The sequence below is a fragment of the Muscardinus avellanarius genome (genome assembly GCF_963383645.1).
Source record: "Muscardinus avellanarius genome assembly, chromosome: 5".
Taxonomy (NCBI): Eukaryota; Metazoa; Chordata; class Mammalia; order Rodentia; family Gliridae; genus Muscardinus; species Muscardinus avellanarius.
In genome coordinates, this window is record NC_137790.1 from 30,492,348 (window position 1) to 30,513,432 (window position 21,085).

A 21,085-nucleotide genomic window follows, 5' to 3' on the forward strand; every position below is an offset into this window, starting at 1 on the left:
TGACTAATAAATAAAGAAAATATCATAAAATAGAATATTGAAAATAGACAAGAAGAAATAAGATTCAAAGTTTCTATGAGGCAAATGATTGCTGTGACAGAATCTGAGAAATACTCTATGAGGCAAGGTGAATTTTTTATCAGCCCCTATTCTTCTCAGCACCTACCTCTCTGCAGTGTTGAAATCTGTTTATTGTAATTTCTCATCAGTGCTCAGATTCTCTTTGTTCTTGGTATGATAGATAAATTTTAATCTCATTGAAATATTTTGTTAATTTTATTACAATTTGGGCCCTATTTAACATTTTATTTTAGTAGCTTTTATTTTAAGTATTTTTTTCTTTTTTTCCTAAACATGGAAAGACTGGATTATATCATCATCTTATTTTCAGTTCTTTGTGGTATCACCATTCTGCTTTCTCAATTTCTGTACCCAGTTTACATTTCTACCAACAGTGTAGAAATGTTATCCTTCCTAGACATTCTCCAACACCAATTGATTTTAAGTACTAAATGACTATGGTTTTTAGATGTGTAATATATCAGCAGGGTGTGGTGGTGCATGCCTGCGATCCCAGTACTTGGAAGGCTGACACAGGAGGATTGCAGTTTTGAGAGCAGCCTCATCAGTTTAATAACACCCTCTGAAACTTAATGAGATTCTCTTTCACAATTAAACATAAAGCAGGACTAGAAATGTGACTCAGAGGTGGAATGACCTGGATCCATTCTCCAGTACCTCAAAACAAAACAAAACAAGATAAAAGTTTTAGTATTATTATATTTTCTTCAGTATATTATATACCATAGGGGCTTCTTTGGATTTGCATATAAAAATGCATTTTGCCTCAGAATATTTACCATTCTGTCATAGCAATCATTTGCCTCAAAGATACTTTGAGTCTTGTTTCTTCTTGCCTGTCTTCAATATTACACTTTATATTATTTTTATTTATTAAGTGTTCAATTTTAAGTATAAGTATCATCATTTTAGTAAATATTCATGCATATTTTACAATTTCCAACTTCTACATTTTTTATTGGTGCGTTATAGTCATACATATTAATGGGGTACCAGATGGTAAAGGCATACATGCCCATATCACACATTTAGCCCTTTCTCATATTCCATCCCATTTTCTCTCTCCTATGTTTGACTTAGTGATTGACTTTGATATCAATACCTCCACAGTACTAAGTCCTTCCTTCTACAGTTAATTCTTTCTTGCTGTATTATAACTTTCAGCAATTTTTTTCAACCATTCTCTATCAGTTTTTTTTCCTGAAAATATTTTTATCCTTATCTGATCAGAATTTAAAACCTAGTTCAAAAGAGAATTTCATGTTGATAGTTATTTTTGTTTAATGCTTGACAAATGCTAATTCTCTTCCACTTAGGATATCCCACAAAAATTACTTAGGAATAAACCTAGCCAAAAAGGTAAAAGACCTCTACAAAGAAAATTATAAAACACTGACAAGAGAAATCAAAGAAAACCTTAGGAGATGGAAAGATCTTCCATATTCTTGGATAGGCAGGGTAAATATCATCAAAATGGCCATTCATTCAAAAGTTATCTACAGATTTAACACAATACCCATTAATTTAACAAGGTCATTTCTCGCAGACATAGAAAAATCAGTCCTTAAATTTATTTCAAACAACAACAACAAAACAAAAATAAACAACAGAATAGCTAAAGTAATTCTCAGCAACAAGAACCATTCAGGAGGCATCAAAATCCCTAACTTCAAACTATAGTACAAAGCCACAGTAATGAAAACAGTATGGTATTGACACAAAAAGAGAGGCATATAGACCAATGAAGCAGAATAAAAGACTCTGAAACACACACAGCCAGTTGAATTTTGACAAAGGGGCCAAAAACATGCACTGGAAAAAAAAATAGTCTCTTCAACAAATTGACAAAACTGGTTAACCATATCCAGAAAAACGGAAATAAACCCCACTTTCTCACCCTGCACAAGAGTCAATTCAAGATGAATCAAAGACTTGTAAGTCAGACCAGAGACCTTGCAGCTCCCTAAAGAGGGCATATATCCAACAGTTACATATATAGTTACAGAGACAAACTTTCTCAACAAGATCCAAAACACAAGAAATTAAGGAGGCTCAACATGTGGGATTGCATTAAACAGGAGAGCTGCTGTACAGCAAAAGAAACTATCAAGAGCCTCAACAGACAGATGGCAGAATGGGAGAAAAATTTTACCAACTGATCTAATAGAGGACTAATATCTAGAATTGATAGAGAACTCAAGAAACCCACCACTAAGAAAACAAATAATCCAATCAAAAAACGGGCAAGTGGAACTATATAGACACTTCACAAAAGAAGAAATTCAAATGACAAGTAAATGTATACAAATGTTTATCATCATAAGTAATCAGAGAGATGTGAATCAAATCTACCCTGAGATTTCACCTAACTCCAATTAGAATGGAAATCATTAAAAACAAACAACAACAAATACTGGTGAGGATATGGAGAAGTGGGAAATCTAATACCTTGTTAGAGGGATTTCAAATTAGTGCAAACACTTTGGAAAACAGTATGGAGGATCCTCAGAAGAATGAGAACAAACCTACCATATAGCCCAGCAATACCACTTCTGGGTGTCTACCCAAATGATTGGAAACACTACTACCAAATGAATGCATGCATATCTATGCTCATAGTCACACAAGTTCACAATTCCCATACGATGGAACCATCCAAGATGTCCAACAACAGATGAATGGATTACAAAACTATGGAATATGTACACAATGGAATTTTACTCACCTGGAAGGGGAAGGGATTGGGGTGAGAATTAGAGAAGGGTTAAATGTATGTGCTATGTGCGTATGTGCCTCTTACCATCTTGTACTCTATTAAGATGTATAACTACAATGCAACAATAAAAAAGAAAAAAGAAAAATACTAATTTTCTTGTATTCATTTAAATTATTTTTTCACTTACTGTCAATCTAATCGTTTCCTGAAAATAATCTGTAGTTTTCTTTCGATTATATTTATCAATTTATTTTGCTCCATTGTCATTTATCCAATGTTAAGTCCAGGTTCAATCCTGAATTTAAGATTAATGTAAACATTTTGAGTTGTTTCAGAGTAGAGATTCATGTCTTTAATATGAAAAGCTTTCAGTAGCCAGCTCTCTTTAAAGTTCCCTCACCCACTCATCTAGACTTCAGATCATGATGAACTGTTTTCCAGAAATGTATTGCCAGGATCCTGGAGCATTTTTATTTAAATTTTGTATGGTCTTTCACTAAGTGAATAGTGTCAATTCCATATGACTTCTCTATCATTCTGAACTCCATTATGATGTAAGACTACAATGACCCAATATATTAAAATAATTAATATACCTTTAAAATAAAGGTACATTTTAAAAATTCTTGGAATTTTTAACCTTAGGGAACATTCTAATTCATGTCTCTCTCTCTCTCTCTCTCTCTCTCTCTCTCTCTCTCTCTCTCTCTCTCTCTCTCTCTCTCTCTCCTGCCCCTTTTTTCTTCCTTTCTCTAAGACCTCAAACCCATAGAAATAGAAGGAAGAATTTTTTCTTTTTTTTTACTTTTTTATTGGTGCATTATATTCATACATCATATTAGGGTAAAAAACTTGTGTGTACATATATGTACACATCACCGATTTAACCCCTACCCAGTTCCCACCCCATTCCCTCCCCATCCCTCCTTCCCTTGCTTGGCTTAGTGGTTGACTTCGATATGTTTAAGTACATTGTGAATTTTTTCTAGTTTGTCTTTCATAGTGATGAGGCTGAGAACAAAAGTTTCTTTGTTGTACAGCACTCGATCTAGTGCTGACAAACTTAGCATAAAGTCTTCTGTTCCTGCAGGAGGTTGACACTTGAGTCCCACTCTCCATGCTAAACCCATTTCTCAGTTCCCTGGAATTTGATCCTTATGGCTTTGGATTAATTTCTTTTAATTTACCCTACCTTCTTCTGAGCTTGGTTATAAACTAAAATGTATATTACAAGTTGGGCGTGGTGGCGCATGCTTGTAATCCCAGTATTTAGTAGGCTGAGACAGAAGGATTGTGTGGTTTGTGGACAGCCTCAGCTACTTAGGCCTTCTGCAACTTAGTGAGACCCTGTTTCAAAATAAAGAATAAAAATAAGGCTAGGGGTGTAGCTCGAAGGTAGAATGCCTCTGGGTTCCATCCCTAGTCCTACAAAAAAGAAAAAAATATGTATTGCACACTTTGCATTTCTGTGTACTTGTAGCAAGAAGGAAGTTTATTCTGTCGAATCTCAATGTGTCATGTTGCTGGAAATTATCAGAGCGAGTTTGAGTGTTCATTTTCTGGGTGAAGTGGGCTGAAGTTCTCAGTCTAAGGCTGGGCATTCACTTCAGGTTAAAAGTGTTCCTTTGTATCTCTGGTGTCTGAAATTTACAAGGTCCCATCATAAATCCACTGCCTTATTTGAAAGTAATTCTAAGTGTCAAGCACAAGTCATGTGATTATTCCTGACTATTTAGTAGCAACATTTAAGATGTACCATGTATAATTTTTGTATGTCTCTGTGTCACAGGGAAGTTTATGCCTTTTATGTTATGTTTGGTATTATCTAAATGTAGATTATATATACATATATACATATATTTTGCACATATATTATGCACATATATTTTATATTTGTATATATTTGTATATGTATATTGTTTTACTGGGAGAAAGAAAATAGGACTTGGAATAACTGGCATAGAGTCAGGGCTTCCTGTGTAGCCCAGAAACTTTTGAGTATAGGGGAGAATTCAGGAGCCTTGCTTCTGAAATATATGTTACACCAAATTCGCCTAAATGCATTTTTTAGGAAGAGTGACTATGAACTCACCCTATATAGGGTTATTTAACTTCGCAGTCATTCCTCAGCAACCAATGAAAATGACATTTAGCTGGGATTATTCATCAGATAAATAAAACACCTTACTATATTTACCTTAGATATGTTACTGAAAAAGAAAAGTAGTTTAATTATCTTATGTTATTGAAAAAGAAAAGTTGTTCAGTTGTCCTAAATACTAAATTTTCTTGTTTGCAAAATAAATACAATTCAGTAGCTATTTCTCCAAATCATCACCGAATCCATGACTCACTGAAAAGTTTTTATTTTTCTATTTTTTATTTTGTGCCTTGTAATTATACATCATATTGGGGCATAGAATAACAGTAAAAATACATGCACACAACGGTTGGAACACTTCCCACTTAGTTCTTCCTTTGTAACACTAGTCTAAAGTTGGCAACAAGAAGAAAAATATATTATGCACGGATCAAATGACTGTCTCTGAATATTATTTGCATACACAACAGAGGACATATGTGTGTATGTGTGTATGTGCATGGGTATGTATTTGCATATGTGCCCAAACAAAACATTTAAAACAGTAATGTGAGTGAAATTCTATATTTTTATTTTGTAGCCTATTATTTTGTATTCACTATAATTGTTCTCAGTGAAACTATGAAGGATGGCTATATTTCATTTAAAGTATTAAACCAGCTTGGAATGGCTGAAAAGCCACATCTCTACAGGTAAGTATCATTTAGCTTTTTCTTCTTTCATAAATTGAATGTTTACTTTCTTAAGTACTCAGGTCCACGGGTAACCTAACCCGACAAGAATCACATGTGTCACAATCTGTTCTTCCATTCTAAAGAGAAAACTACTGAATGTGAAAGAGACAGAATTACTCATTTACATTACATATCTGATGACTATAAAAGGTAGAAGAGTACACGTAGAACACTTTTTTTTAATAATAAAGTAACGTGAGTTGGGCGTGGTGGGTGCACCCTTGTAATCCCAGCATATGGGAGGCTGAAACAGGAGGATTGCAGTTTGAGGACAGTCTCAGCTACTTAGTGAGGCCCTTTGCAACTCAGTGAGACGCTATTTTGACAATAAAGAATAAAAATAGGGCTCTGGCATATAGTTATGTGGTAGAATGCCCCTAGGTTCCATCCCCAGTACCCAAATTGATAATATAATAATAATAATTAATAATAATAATAGTAAAATAACATTTTTTTGTTTTTACAGGGAAGTACTCCCAGCCACAAAGTTCCCAAATAATAGAAGAGGGATATTTTTCTTAATCTTTATTTTTTAATATATATATCATTGTATCATAGATGTTTTTAAAGGTGAATCATCTCAAAGAATATTCTCATTTGGATTTATTGAATGTTCTTTATGCTTAATACATTCTTAAAATAGGAAATTGATTTTACCTTAAAGAAAAGAATGACATAGCCGGGCATGGTGGCACACACTTGTAATCCCCGCGCTTGGGAGGCAGAGACAGGAGGATCGCGTAGGTTCGAAGCCAGTCGCTCGCGCTGACTTAGGAGACCCTGTTTCCAAATAAAAATATAAAAATAGGTCTGGGAGTGTATCCCGGAGGTAGAAGGGCTTCCAGGAACCCCAGTACCAAAAAAAAAAAGAAGAATGACATAAATGATCTTTACTATTAAAATTATAATTTCTCATATATAGCACTAGAATCATCAAAAGCCATTAAATAATGGAGTTGTTTCCAAAAGGCACACAGTTGCCATGTTTGGTAATTAAATAAAAGAAAAATTTTATTTTGCTATGACTGGATTTTCAATTTTCTTTACATTTTAACTGGATATTTATAACATTAGAATTTTGGGGAGCGGCCATTGTTATCTCTAGTATTTCTTGCTCTCTCATTTAGGTAGTTAGAGTACCTTAATTGGCACACTGATTAACTCTAACATGTGAGGGACTTTGGACCTGAGTACATTGTGACATAGAAATTTATTTAGCCATTAACTAGAAAACAGGAAAATGTTTTTACTTGCTTATTTATTTTCATAAACAATGGTAGATATGTCTTTGATGTTACAATATTATTATATAATTAAAATATGAATAAAACAATATTAAAATATAAAAAGTAGCCATACCTCATAACAGATACAGTTTGTTTAGTAGATAAAAATCTTGCAAACTTTGTATTCTACAGCCGGGCGTGGTGGCGCATGCTTGTAATCACAACACTTGGGAGTCTGAGACACGAGGATCGGGCAGGTTCTAAGCCAGCCTCAGCTACTTAGTGAGGCTCTCAGTAACTTAGTGAGACCCTGTTTCCAAATAAAGTATAAAATAGGTATGGGAGTATAGCCTGGTGGTAGAAAAGCCCATGGGTTCCACCACAGTACCGCCAAAAAAAAAAAAAAACCCAACAAACAACAAAAAACAAACAAAAAAACCCCCACAACTTTGTATTCTACAACGAAAATAATAAAAAGTATTGGCAAAATACTGAAAATCTCTGTAAAGAAGTAAAACAAAAACCTTCTATCATGGGATCTCATGGTCATCTTAAAGTAGAAGTCAGGTAATTTTTTTAAATTTTGAGGCAAGGATATTTTCTTTAATTTTTATTAGTACATTGTAGTCGTGCATGCACACATCATGCATACATGCAGACATCACTCATTGAGCCCTTCTCTAATTCCCTCCCCACTCCCTCCTTCTCATGTCTGTCTCACTGCTTGACAGTATGAATGGACATCATGTACATTGAGGTATTTTCCTCTTTCTTTATTCCATCTCCCTCAGTGAGGTCACCTTTACTCATCTAAGGTTTCTCCAGCTTTGTAAAACAGAGTCCCTTTTATATCTCATTTTATACCTAGCTTCTGCATATGAGGGAATACATCTGACTTTTCACTTTTTGTGAATGACTAATCTCACTTACCATAATGGTCTCTATTCCATTCATTTCCCTGCAAATAACATAATTTTGGTTTTTTATGGCTGAGTAAAATTCCATTGTGCACATATCTCATGTTTTTGTAATACATTTATCTGTGGATGAACATCTTGGCTGGTTTCATAGTTTGGGAATTTTGAATTGTGTGGCTATGAATATAGATAGGCACACATTAGTTTGGTAGTTTGGTTTCCAATTTTATGGATAGATACCCAAAAGTGATATTGCTGGATCATATTATTCAAAATACAAACAACAACAAATGTTGGGTATCATGTGTGGATGTGGAAAAGTGGGAACTCTAATACACTGTTGGTGAGATTGCAAATTAGTGCAACCACTTTGGAAAACAGTGTGGAGGATTCTCAGAAGAATGGAAGGCAATAATATTTTTAGTATTAAATTCTATAAATTTAGTTTTCTTAAAGTTCATAGAATCATTGCAAATAATTAAATGGTGAAAAGAAAGTCGTAGTGCAAGATTATCAATTGTTCTTATTTTTCTCATTTTTAAACCTCCCTTCAGTTACTCAAAGAAACCAAACTAGAAATCTAATCCAGATTCTTCACTTTTGTTAAGCTCTATCTTTCATTAAAAGAAAACTTTAAAGCCTTTTTACCTAATTTTGAATAACAGTTGAAAATATAATATTTCACAATAGTTTATTACATTAATTTCTTTTTAACACTGTGTATAATTATATACATACATATATATTTGTGTTTTAATATGATCTATTTTTATTCTTATAAAATATACTATATTTTATTTCATTTATCCAACACTTTATTCATCACATATCTTATTCAGATATTTTACAAAATACTAGGGACTCAAACTGACAGAGACAATATCATTGTTCTCATGGAGGTCAGGGAATACTGTCTGAGATGAAGGTTTCATTGTATATCTCAGTAATAAGTTTTATGACATAATATCACTTAATGTAGTGTCAAAGCACAGAGAAAAGGTAAGGAAGCATTTGAAAGTAAAGTAACCCAGCAGGAAACAGGTAGAAGCAGTTTCCAAAAGCATGGAGATCCCAAAACACCTACATTCAAAAACAGCATGCAGCCGGGCGTGGTGGCGCACGCTTGTAATCCCCGCGCTTGGGAGGCAGAGACAGGAGAATCGCGCTGGTTCAGATGCAGCCTCGCTGGCTTAAGAGACCCTGTTTTCAAATAAAAAAAATATAAAAAATAGGTCTGGGAGTGTAGCCCGGCAGTAGAAGGGCTTCCAGGAACCCCAGTATCACCTAAAATAGCATGCAGATTACAGTCCTAAAGCAGTTGCTTTGAATTTGCAGAAAGTAAAGAAATTGTGTCTTGATTTTTATTACAAACATATGAAACAATGATATGGTGATATATATTTTTATATTTGAATTGATGAATTTTAAAATAAAAGTTATAAAATATAGAAAATATACAAATATTATAATTTGCCCATCTAACCTGGGTAATGCTTTATTATTTTTCTGTTAATATTTTTTAAAATTTGTACTTTATATTGAATGTGATAGGAGTCATATAATTTTAAATATTTGTTATTTTTCTTTCTAAAATTGAAACAGGAGTATTTTCTCACTGTAAAAAATGTGTATGAATGAGGTGGAATATAGGAAGGGTTAAATGAGTGATATGTGCATGTATGCCTCTATCATCTTGTACTCCATTAAGATGTATGACTACAGTGCACCAATAAAAATGTAAATATTATAGACAGAAAATGATAATCACCTAAAATTATACATCTAAAAATACTGATACCCTTTGTATTCTAATTATTTCCCCTCCTCCTCTTCTTTTTCTTTTCCTCTTTCTCTTTCTTTTTCTCCTTTGTATGAATGGCCCTGTGTACACATTATTTTTTTATTTAGCAGAATTATTATCTTACTGAAATATGTTATGTTTCCTGAATTTTATACCTAATATTATAGTATGGACATTTTTCCTATGTTATTAAAATCACTTAGATATTATGAGGGGACATATATTAATATGCACACATAGAAATTTTAAACACAGAATATTGATATTAGATATTCAGATGATAAAAAAATCCCAGATGGTTGAGTGATAGGGAGATTAGAGGGAACTAGACTGGTGACAAGAGTCCCCAGAAAGTACTACTCATGTGAAAAACAATGGAGGCCAGGACCAAGTTAGTGTCTGTGAAAAAGAAGAGTGAAGTAGATTCTAAAGCATTTTAGGCTTCCAAATAGATGTATGGTGTACTTTTATGATTAATTTAATATGTCAAAGTAAAGAATAAAAGCCAACCTTGAGTGGCTCCCAACTTTCAATCTTCATAACTATTTAAAAATTACAATGCCATTCTTGTTTTAAAAATACTTTTGTTGGTGCATAGTCTCACATCATAATGTAATCCGTAGTGATCTACACTGAGCTACATAGACAGGACCCAATTTAATCATTCAAGAAATATTTTTGAAAGCTTCTATGGCCCAGAAATAGTACTAGGCATTGGAGATAAAGTTTTTTTTTAATAAATTTAGATCTTTGTATAATTTCAGTCTAGTACAGCAAGACTTTAAGTTAATAATAAATACCACGATGTGCCTCATCTTTCTATTTAAACATTTTTAATGATTCTCTTCATTGAGACAGGCCTAATGGTAAGTAAGTGCTTAGGATTCTCCAATAAACAAAGGAATCATGATCATATCTCATTAAGCTTACTGTATAGTGAGGAATAATGGTAGAATCAAATAATTATAAAATTAAATAAAATTTATTCATGAAAAATGTCTTTAGGAAAATTATTGTGTATCTGTGTGTATTTGTATATAAACTTAAAAAGGAAATGTGAATTAAGGAGGTCAATAAATTTTTCTCTATGGATATTTTATATTAGTTGAGATTTAAATGCTGAACAAGAGTCCCTTTTCTGCTGCATCTCAGGATTTGGGACCAACAAATGCAAAGAACCCAAAAGTATAAGGAGCCTGACTCACATCAGAAACTGAAGAAAATTTCTAATATTTGAGAATAGAGGTAGGAAGGCCAAAATGAGGTGAAAAGTAGAGTACACCTATATATTGCAGAAACAAGAATACATTTTTCAGTATTTTTAATTTATTCACTAGGCAAATGAAAATCACTGTAGTAATTTAATGAAGACAGTCTGGATCAAGACTGGATTTTTATTTTGGAAAATGGTCAGAGAGAAAATTGAAGAGGGGATTGAGTGCTACTGCAGGTATATAGGCAAGAAACAATAGTATCCTGAGATAGAGTTTGCAATAGAGAAGAACGAGAATAGATTTAAAGATCTGAGATGTTTTTAAGGTAAATTCAGTAAGAATTTATGCCAGGTTAGATGTAGGGTTTGAAAAGATGATGGTATTGAAGATGAGCCCTAATTTTTCAGCTTGGGCAATAGGTGGTAATATCATTTAATACATAGGAAATATTTAATTTTAGTTTGTTTTTGTTTTCTTTTTGCTGATTAAGGAGAAGATATTGGGGAAGATGTGTCATTTTGACTTGAAATATTTGAGCTTCAAGTGTTATTGAAATACCAAAATGACATGGTGAAATGTAGAAGACATGTATCTGACTGAGTATACATGCCTCAGATGGAGGTAGAGAATTAGAGGTGATGAGCCACCCGTGGCAACTGAAACTACTAGGGTAGATGCCAGTTTATGGGGGAAGGTAATATGTTGCTATCTGGATATATTGAATTTGAATTACCTCTGAGAAATCTCTAGCAATTTGTCTAAAACATTATGAACTGTGAAAGAAGAGGTGGTAGCCCAGCCAGGAGGAGCAGAAATGGGCTTTGAGGAGATTGATGACATTCTTATTGGGGTCTGGATATTATGAGGAATAAAAGGAATTGAAGGGCAAGGAAAATACAGGATAGTAGGGCATGCTAGGGACCTTCGTGATTGTTCTCCAGTTCTTTTGTATTCTTTATTTACTCAAAGGAGAAATTTCTTCCAATAGATGGTAAAAGACATTTCCCTGTTCTCTTCTCTCCTTCTCTCCTTCTTTTCCTTTCTCATTTTCTTCTTCCTCTCTTCTGTCACATCCTCCTTCTCTCCTACACTGTTTCCTCTTTTGCTCTCCTTTGCCCTTGGTTTTATCCAATGAAAGAAAATGCAATAGAGTGGGTTGAGTTTCTAGTGGAGTCAGGCAAGCAACTACTGATAGGAAGGACTCCCAGGTACCCACATTTTGGGCACATAGGAGTGGAGAGTTGAAAAGAGAAGTGAAGAGAATTGATATGGCTGTCATTCCATTTCTTTATCCATTAGCCTCATGATTTTCAGAAAAGTGTTTGTATGTTCTGATACTCAGGTTTTTCTTTTATCTGAGAAATGGCCATACTCAGGATAGCTAATAAAAGGGGTCATTGAGTTAGTAAATATGATCTAGGGTGTGGAGCATTATTACAGTTCTGAGTACAACGTGAATGCTGAGGGAATTATACTTTTTAAATACTACCCTTTTAGCCGGGCGTGGTGGCGCACACTTGTAATCCCCGTGCTTGGCGAGCAGAGACAGGAGGATCACACAGGTTCGAAGCCAGCCATGCTGGTTTAAGAGACCCTGTTTCCAAAAATAAAATAGGTCTGAGTGTAGCCTGGAGGTAGAATGGCTTCCAGGAACCCCAGTACCACCAATAAATAAATAAATAAATAAATACATACATACATACATACATACATACATACATACTACCCTTTTATAACCATAGGATTTTATAGATTATTCTATTTCATAAAAGATATTTGATAAACAGTACAGAACAACAGTCATTATTTCAAGCTACTGTGATACTTGAAGATGCATCTAAAAATGAAATATAAGATTACTAATCTTATACAAATGTATAATCTAAACACACATAAAAACATTGCACTTTTTCCTTAAAACTATTCCCCACATATTTTATATTGTGTACAAAAACTATTCCTCATATATTTTTATATTGGATTAATATGTTGTTACTTTTTAAAAGTTTTAATTGATGCGTTGTAGTCATACATCTTAATGGAGTACAAGATGGTGGAGGCATACATGCACATATCACCCAAGTAGCCCTTACCATTACACTAAGTGAGATTAGTTAGTAACAAAAAATAATAAATTGGATGCTCTCCCTAATATGAAAGCTAGGGAGAAAATGGGTCATAAGAGGAACTATGGATGAAGAAGTAGATACTATAGATGAGCAAATAAGGCGACTCAACTGAAGGGATGGAAGAGGGGGAAGGGAAATTCTCTAATGTTCATGATGTCCATTAACAAACATATCAGAGTCAATATTAAGTCAAACATGTTACTATAATATTTATTATGATCATAGTAATTTACTGTTTAGATTATTTTAATAAATACTTTAACAAATATTGTGTTTGACCTTTTCCTCTTGAGGCTGTTCTCTGGACTCTACCTCATTAAGTTTATATTGATTTTAGAATTATTGCATGTTTAAAATTATTAACTTGCTGAATATATCAATTTTTTAGGAAGAGCAAGCCATTTTATAAACTTCAAGAAGTCAATATTCTTGCTCAGTTTTTCAATGATTTTGTAAATATTTCAAGCATTGGTTTGACATATTTCCAGGACTCACATCTTCAGTGTGCTACATGTACCTATAAGATCCAGAGTCTTGTGTTAAAATCACTTACATATCCAGAAAGGTAAGATAAACTTTGATTTAATCATATCATTTTTAAACTTGAAAGTATTAGTTTGTTAAGTAATGGTTTAAGAATTTATGTATATAAGAATCTGTTACTTATTTCAAAGTTTATTGTACACATATATTAAACTTTTAAAAAGATGTAAAATGTATTTTTTGGCTTAGATGAAATTTATTTTGGAATCACATTATCTAATAAAGAAAAAGCATACATAGAATCCTTTTTTAAGACACAACAAAGGTGGAAAAGTAAGACACGTGTGCTTATCAATATTTTAAAAATATTTTATTTTATTTATAATATATATTCACAGAGTGGTTTAGCATACTTTTATATAATCTATTAGGTGATGGCCATTGGTTAAAAGCTCAGTAGTGGAACCCAAGGTCAGAGGAGATTGAGATTGATGTGGTTTTCAATTATCTTTTCTTTCTCCTGAATTTATTAACATTTAGCTGGGAAAAGAAGAAAGCCCATTTTCATTTGCTGTATCTCAGATTCTACAAATCACTGAAGATTCAATCCTAAAATACATACAAAGGCAGGAATAAGGCTCTTGTATATATGCTATAATGGCATGAAGAGGAGCTAACTCTTTACACTGTAGTATAATAGTCATCTGTCTTGATTTCTCAGTTACATCACATTGTTCCTATTAAAATGTGACATCATTTTGGTCCTCTGGGTTCCATTGTCTTGTAGATGATTGGCTCTAGCACTATTTTTTCTATCTCATTTAATATAACTTTCTTGGTTTCATATCCTCACAATCACAGAGAACTATTCTTGTCCTCATGATATTGATGTATGTATTTGCTACAGAAGAATTCATGTTTTCATCCACAGTATCACTATGAAAGTGTTAAGAATACTATCAAGCTCTTATATTAATTGATCATCTGTCATTTGGGACAGGTGAATTGTTCCAACAGTAAGCATCAGCTGACAGCCAATAAAATTGGTCTGTGGATGGCTCACTATTTTTTTTCTTTAGTTGACAGTGATACTTTATTTCTCCTTACATCTTTGTATTTATATACTTGATTTCCCAATGACCTTTCTATAAATATTGAGCACAGTAAATAAGAATAAATGCAGAGTAAAAATAAAAATAATACATGATATGCATATACATTTAGATGAGGTCTCTATCAACAGTGAGAAGTGTGAGCATTCCTTGAACTATTGGCAATTTTATAACTTTTAGCATGATAATATTTAGCCACCTTAGTTAACAAAATGCCATTATAATGACACAAATCTAAGAATAATTTCTCTCTTTCTCTTTTACTTTTGATTGAAATATATGGATAATGACAAAAATATATAAAAATTTTCACCACAAACATTTAGCATCATCATTTCTATTGGTACATTCCTATGTGGTGGTGGTGGTGGTGGTGGTGGTGGTGGTGTCATGCCTTAAAGGACTAAAGCTCTAAATATTTTCAGTCTTCAACTCATCTTTGTATTTTTGTATTTATTTATTATTGGTGCATTGTAATCATACATCTTGATGAAGTTCAGGGTGATAGAGTCATACATGCACACAGCACTCACTGAGCCTTTCCCAGTTCCCATCCTATTCCCTCTCTCCCTCCACCATCCCATGTTCAGCACAGTGATTGGCTTTGATGAGTTTGTGTGTGTACAGTTGTCTGATTCAGCCTTTTCCAGGTATTGTATAGGTGGAATTATATAATATATGACCTTTAAAGCGTAGCTTCTTCCACTTAGTCACATACAATTATATTTTACCCTTGTTGTTGCTTCTATCAGTGAAAAGGAACAGATGAATAGCATTCCACTATAGAGACTTACCACAGTCACCGTTCTTCTTTCACCAGACAGAGGACTTATAGTTTCTTTGCAGTTTTTGTTATTAATGGATAAAGCTACCATAATTATCTACATATATGTTTTTATTTGAACATAAGTTTTCATTTCTCTTGGATACATATCTACAGGTGAGATTTCTGTGTGTGTGTTTCACTTTAAAAGAAACTGCCACATTATTTCTCATACTTATTGTACATTCTGTATGTTTAACAACAATCTAGGAGGGTTCATTGGTGTCACTGCACCCACAAGTACCTTTCCCAGGTTTTTGTTGGTTTACTTGCCTTATGTTTCAGCTTTTGTAATAGGTGTGCAGAGCTCTCTCTTTATTATTTAATTATTTATATATATTTATTTATTTATTATTTATTTTTGTGGTACTGCAAATGGAACACAGGGATATTCTACCTCTGAGCTACACCCCGGCCATTTCTTTATTTTGAAACAGACTCTCACTGAGTTGCAAAGGGCCTCACTAAGTAGCTGAGCTGTCTGCGAACCATGATCCTCCTATCTCAGCCTCCCAAATGCTCAGATTACAGTCCTGTGCCACCATGCCCGGCTCTCCTTTATTTTTAATTTGCATTTCTCAAATGACAAATGATATTAGTGCTCTCTGATATTTGATGGATGGCATTTGCATTTTGATTTACTGTGATTATTGATATGGCCGGACATAATTCTATTTTCGTACATTTTGTATTTGTCTCATTTTTTATTCCGTTTTCCCCTATCATCTGCCTTCATTGGGTAAATGTATAACTTTATGGTTCTCCTTTGTCTCTTTTGTGAGTTTGTTTGCTATCTAGCTTTGTTTTATCATCTTCGTAGTTTCTGAGTGGTCTGGGTTGTAGGTTTCAATTGGTTCCAGTCTACTTACCAGTGAGTTTATCACTTCACATGTGACATGAGAACCTTACAATAGTGTACTTCCATTTTTCCATCCTGGCTTTCCTGTTGTTGGCAACTAATTTTCTTGTACATATGCCAAAAAGGCTCCACACTGCATTGTGTCATTTATGTTTAAAGGCTACTCTATTGAGAGGTAAATAACTAAGAAAATTCATTCTTTTTATCCAGTGTTACATCCAGTGCTCTTCAGATCCATTCACAGATGCATATTTTCATCTGATAATTTACCTCCTGAATTAAAGAGGTTTATTTGACATCCTTGTGTAATGTGGTAAATCCTTTCAACTTACGAGTGTCTAAGAAAGTTTTTATGTTCTCTGAAAGGCAATTCTTTGGCTATGTAATTCTAGTTTGACAAGCTTGTTTTTATTATTGTGGTACTGGAGATCGAATTCCCACCCCATTTTCTCCCCTCCCTCCTTCTCATGTTTGGCTTAGTGACTGACTTTGATACGTGTATGAATGTGCATCATGCATGTGAGTGAATTTCCCATTTTGTCTCTTTTTTCCCCCTCAGGTATATTCTACCTCTGTGCTACACCCCTATCCCTTTTATTTTGTTTTGTTTTGTTTTGAAGCAAGGTCTCCCAAGCATGCTGAGTGTCTCACTACTTGCTGAGGCTGTCCGCAAACCTCTCAGCCTCCCAAGTACTGGGACTACAGGTGACAGTTTTTATCTTCAATACTTTAATTGGGTGCTCAACCATGCTACGTCTACCAAACATTGATCCTAATGGGAAATATACTGCTGTCCTTTATGTAACTTCTCTGATAATAATGTACCTTTTCTCCACTCTGGGTAATTTAAAAATTTTCTTTTTATCACTGTCTTGAAACAATTTGATTCTGATGTGTCTATTTGTAATTTTCTTTGTACTTTTATATTCTCATTAGATTTTATTCTACCATGAATTAATACTAATGATAGCAATATCTTAAAGTACTGAGAGTAAAAAGTGTCATAAATCATTCCATGAGTGGATTTAAGTGTGAAATTTATTGATCTTCTTAGAACTGTAGATTGATGGGTTCTAATAAAATTTCATCTAAATTTTCAACTATGCCTTCAAATTTATTTTTTAACTTTTTTATTGGTACATTGTAGTCATATATCTTAATGGGATACAAGATGGTAGAGGCATACATGCACACATCACTCATTCAGCTCCTCCCCAATTTCCACCCCATTTCCTCCCCCTTTTCTCCTTCTCATGTTTGACTTAGTGACTGACATTGATATATTTATGAATATACATCATGTACACTAGGGAATTTTCCTTTTCTTGCCTTATTTGCTAAGTTATAGTTTCTCCGGCTTCATCTAGATTTCCTCCTACGACTTCAAATGTATTTTTGAGTCACTCTTTGTTCTTCTTCAAGAACTCCAATTTCAAGTTTGTTTGCTATTTTATATTATTCTGCAGCTCACTGCATTCGTTTTTAATTCAATTTTTTGTATTTTATTTTGGATCATTTTCATTGCTACATGTTGAATTTCCTAGTTTTTATTGTCTTATACATTGTACAATCTGCTCTTAATCCCTTACAATGTTCATTTTAACTCAAAACCGTTGATTTTATCTCTTAAAGTTTGATTTGGATTTTTGGTAACTAACAATGCTGCTTAACTATTTGAAGGTGTGAAATACAGGTATACTAACTATATTTTCAGTAGTTTAAGTGCTGATTTTCACACAAGTGCCATGGGTCGGGTTGGTTTCAATTAGTTGATTTGTGGGTATATATTTCAAATTCTTTGCTTGCAAGTAGATTGTTTACAAATTGGAATGAAAGAAAATCAGTTCTACCATATGTTAATTTTTTCTGGTACTGAAGGTTGTACCTAGGGCCTTGATTATGTTAAGCAAGTGCTCTATCACTGGCTTATACTCATTTCTGCCTGCTAATTCTTGATAAGGTGTCAGACATTATGAATGTTATCATGTTGGGTGGTCTGTGTTGTTCCGTTGCCGTCGGTTTTCTTGAGCTTTATTTTTAAGATGCTGTTAAGTTACCTTTAGTCAGGTGTTCCTTTCTGATCCTTCTTTCAAGATGAATTAGGCAGGCCTGGGGAAGTCTCAGTTTAGCTTTAGTTACTGCAACTACTTAGGCAAGATTATTTTGTGTGTTTTACCTTGTAATATATGAATCGCTGATTTTTCCTTCTGGCAGGTAGGAACCTCTCTTTGGCTTAGTGCTTAAATTACTCTAGATGCTTTATATTTTTTGAAATCGTTCAAAAGGTGATGTTTGAAATGAGTAAGCACATGTATTTCTTATAATTTGCTATTACATTCATGACTTAAATTTAAAAACTAGATTTTATTTTAAAATTTAGGTATTACTACTGGAGGTTTTAAGTTATGTTTACTGAAATTTATACTTTACTAACACAGTATGTTCATTTCTGTGAAGTTACAGTAGGCAAAACATTAGGAATGCAATATTAAATGTGCTTTTTTGATGAAGAAGTAAGCACATGTTTTTTTTATTCTCAGGTAATTCAATATACATGACACATTCAGTGCTTTTTTATTGTCTGGGGACAAGGAACTATTAGTAACAAAATATGATGTCAAAATTATAGTAAAGGCAATTAAATTACTTAGTTGTGTCAATGTTAAAAGAAAGAATATTAATTTCTCTCATGTTTTAGTGAAATTTAGTTTTGACAGGTATTGTGAACCTGCCTAAGCTGTTCCATAATGCTTACAAAAACTTAAAATATTGTGGAATTTTTAATACAAATATGTGTTTACCACATTAATAATAGAAAACACATTCTGATCTCTGATAACTTAATATGAAGCTACTTTTACCACCATCTAAAATATCTTAGTATTGAAGTATTTTCATTTCACAGTTACTGCTATATTAATAATATGGGAGCTGGGTGTGGTGGCACATGCTTGTAATCTCAGTACTTGAGAGGCTGAGATAGGAGAGTCCGGGTTTGCGGCCAGCCTCAGCGATTTAGGCTCTCTGCAACTTAGTGAGACCCTGTTTCAAATATAAAGAATAAAAAATTAGACTGGGGTTGTAGCTCAGAGGTAGAATGCCCCTGGGGTAAACCCAGCACCACAAAATAACAATAATAATAATAATAATAATAATAATAATAATAATAATGATATGGGAGTTCCAAGCTGCCTTTATTATTTCAAATGCAAAATACTGAAGTATCCTATTAACTTTTATAAATATTTTTTTTTTTTTGCGGGTTGGGATGGAACCGAGGGTCATTCGACCTCCAAGCTACACCCCCTGCCCTATTTTTTATTCTTTATTTATTCTTTATTTTGAAACCGGGTCTCACTGAATTGCAGAGGGACTCACTAAGTAGCTGAGGCTGTCCACGAACCACGATCCCATGGTCTCCGGCTCCCGAATGCTGGGATTATAAGCGTGTGCCACCACACCCGGCTCTTTCATAAATAATTATAGTGCCTCTATTTTAGGACTTTGATTACTACAAACCAGATGTTGGTAGATAATTAGGTTATTTAAAAACAGAATGATTTAAACTAAAAATGCTCTTGAGTGTTTTACAAGTGTATTTACTGGTATTTTAGCCATGCTGGAAGGAGCCTAGGATCCATGGATCTCTTGAGTAGAAAACTGCATGGCTTGGCTCCTTCCTTGTTCATGGACCAGTTGCTATTGCAGATACAGATTTCCATTTATTTCCATCATCCTGTCTTTTGCTCCTTTCCAGAGATTTTACCAGCCTTTACTTCTTTTATTTGATTACTCTTTTGAGAGTTTTTCAAGACATCAACAGGAAAATAAGGAATTGTACACGATGTATAGTTCACCATAGTGAATTGTTTACTTAGTAATCTTCAAATGCACAATCTATCTAAGATATAGAACACTTTAGGTACTATCATTTCCACTTTTCTAGGTGGCAAAAAAAGGACTAATTCAAATATTTAGGTAAAATTTGTCCACAAAATTCACTCTCAGTATTCTTCACTGGGAGTTACAAGGGAAGAAATAGCCTGGCCACACAAGTAGAATTTGGGTTTTTTTCAGGTATTTCACTCTCTAACTCTGTTTCATACAAAATCATTATGTACATACATGATTATCAATACCAATCTCAATAGCAAATACGGGGAGGAGGAGAGAGTGGGGTGGAATTTGGAGGGAAACACACCAAGTGCTGTGTGCATGTGTCTTCCTATCACTCTGAACTTCATTATGATGTATAATTACAGTGCATCAGTGAGTGTATTAAAATATTCCAGTGGAGCAGCAAGGACCAAAGTTGAAATTGTAAATTTCTTCTTGATCATCACCATTATATTCACTTTCTCCTTCACAGGTAAATGAGATTGAGCAGAATCCATCCTACAGTTTCCAACTTCGTGCATTTGGAGAACTACCTACTTATAAACTTAGACTCTCCAAATATTTATATGAAAAGAGACTAAAATATGCTCTTTTACTAATTTTTTTTTCTGTTTCTCTTTCACAGACCACCACTTTGCAGATATAATTTTGTACTGGAAGAGGGAAAAGAAGTATTTATTAAACCAGACACATGTACAACAAAGAAAATTTAAATGCCTTCTCCCATCAAATATAAACTTGTTTTTGAATTAAATATCCTGTAAATGGGAATAATCCAATCATTTCCTTTAGAATAGATTGCTCAATATGGGATTCAAGTTTAATTATTTCTTGAATTATTTTACATATACTTTATTAGTGTATTGTAATTACACTTTGTAATGAAGTTCAGAGTGATACAGACATACATGCACAGAGCACTCAAATACATTTTTTAAAGTTTTACATTTTTTAAAATAAAAATATGTAAAATTTAAAATGCTGAATATATT

At 33.5% G+C, this 21,085-nt stretch overlaps 1 protein-coding gene across 5 annotated transcripts in view; it reads left to right on the forward strand.

The window, feature by feature from the left end:
• LIPI (lipase I) overlaps nucleotides 1-20,806 on the forward strand; it is a gene marked incomplete at both ends in the record, with an annotated part of 59,322 nt that extends 38,516 nt beyond the window's left edge. For all 5 annotated transcript variants that reach the window (XM_080695451.1, XM_080695452.1, XM_080695454.1 and 2 more), the window contains 3 exons: nucleotides 5,479-5,590; nucleotides 13,308-13,484; nucleotides 20,719-20,806. In XM_080695451.1, the coding sequence (XP_080551577.1) occupies nucleotides 5,479-5,590; nucleotides 13,308-13,484; nucleotides 20,719-20,806 (377 nt within the window). The remainder of the gene's footprint in view (nucleotides 1-5,478; nucleotides 5,591-13,307; nucleotides 13,485-20,718) is intronic.
• Between the last annotated feature and the right edge of the window lie 279 nt (nucleotides 20,807-21,085).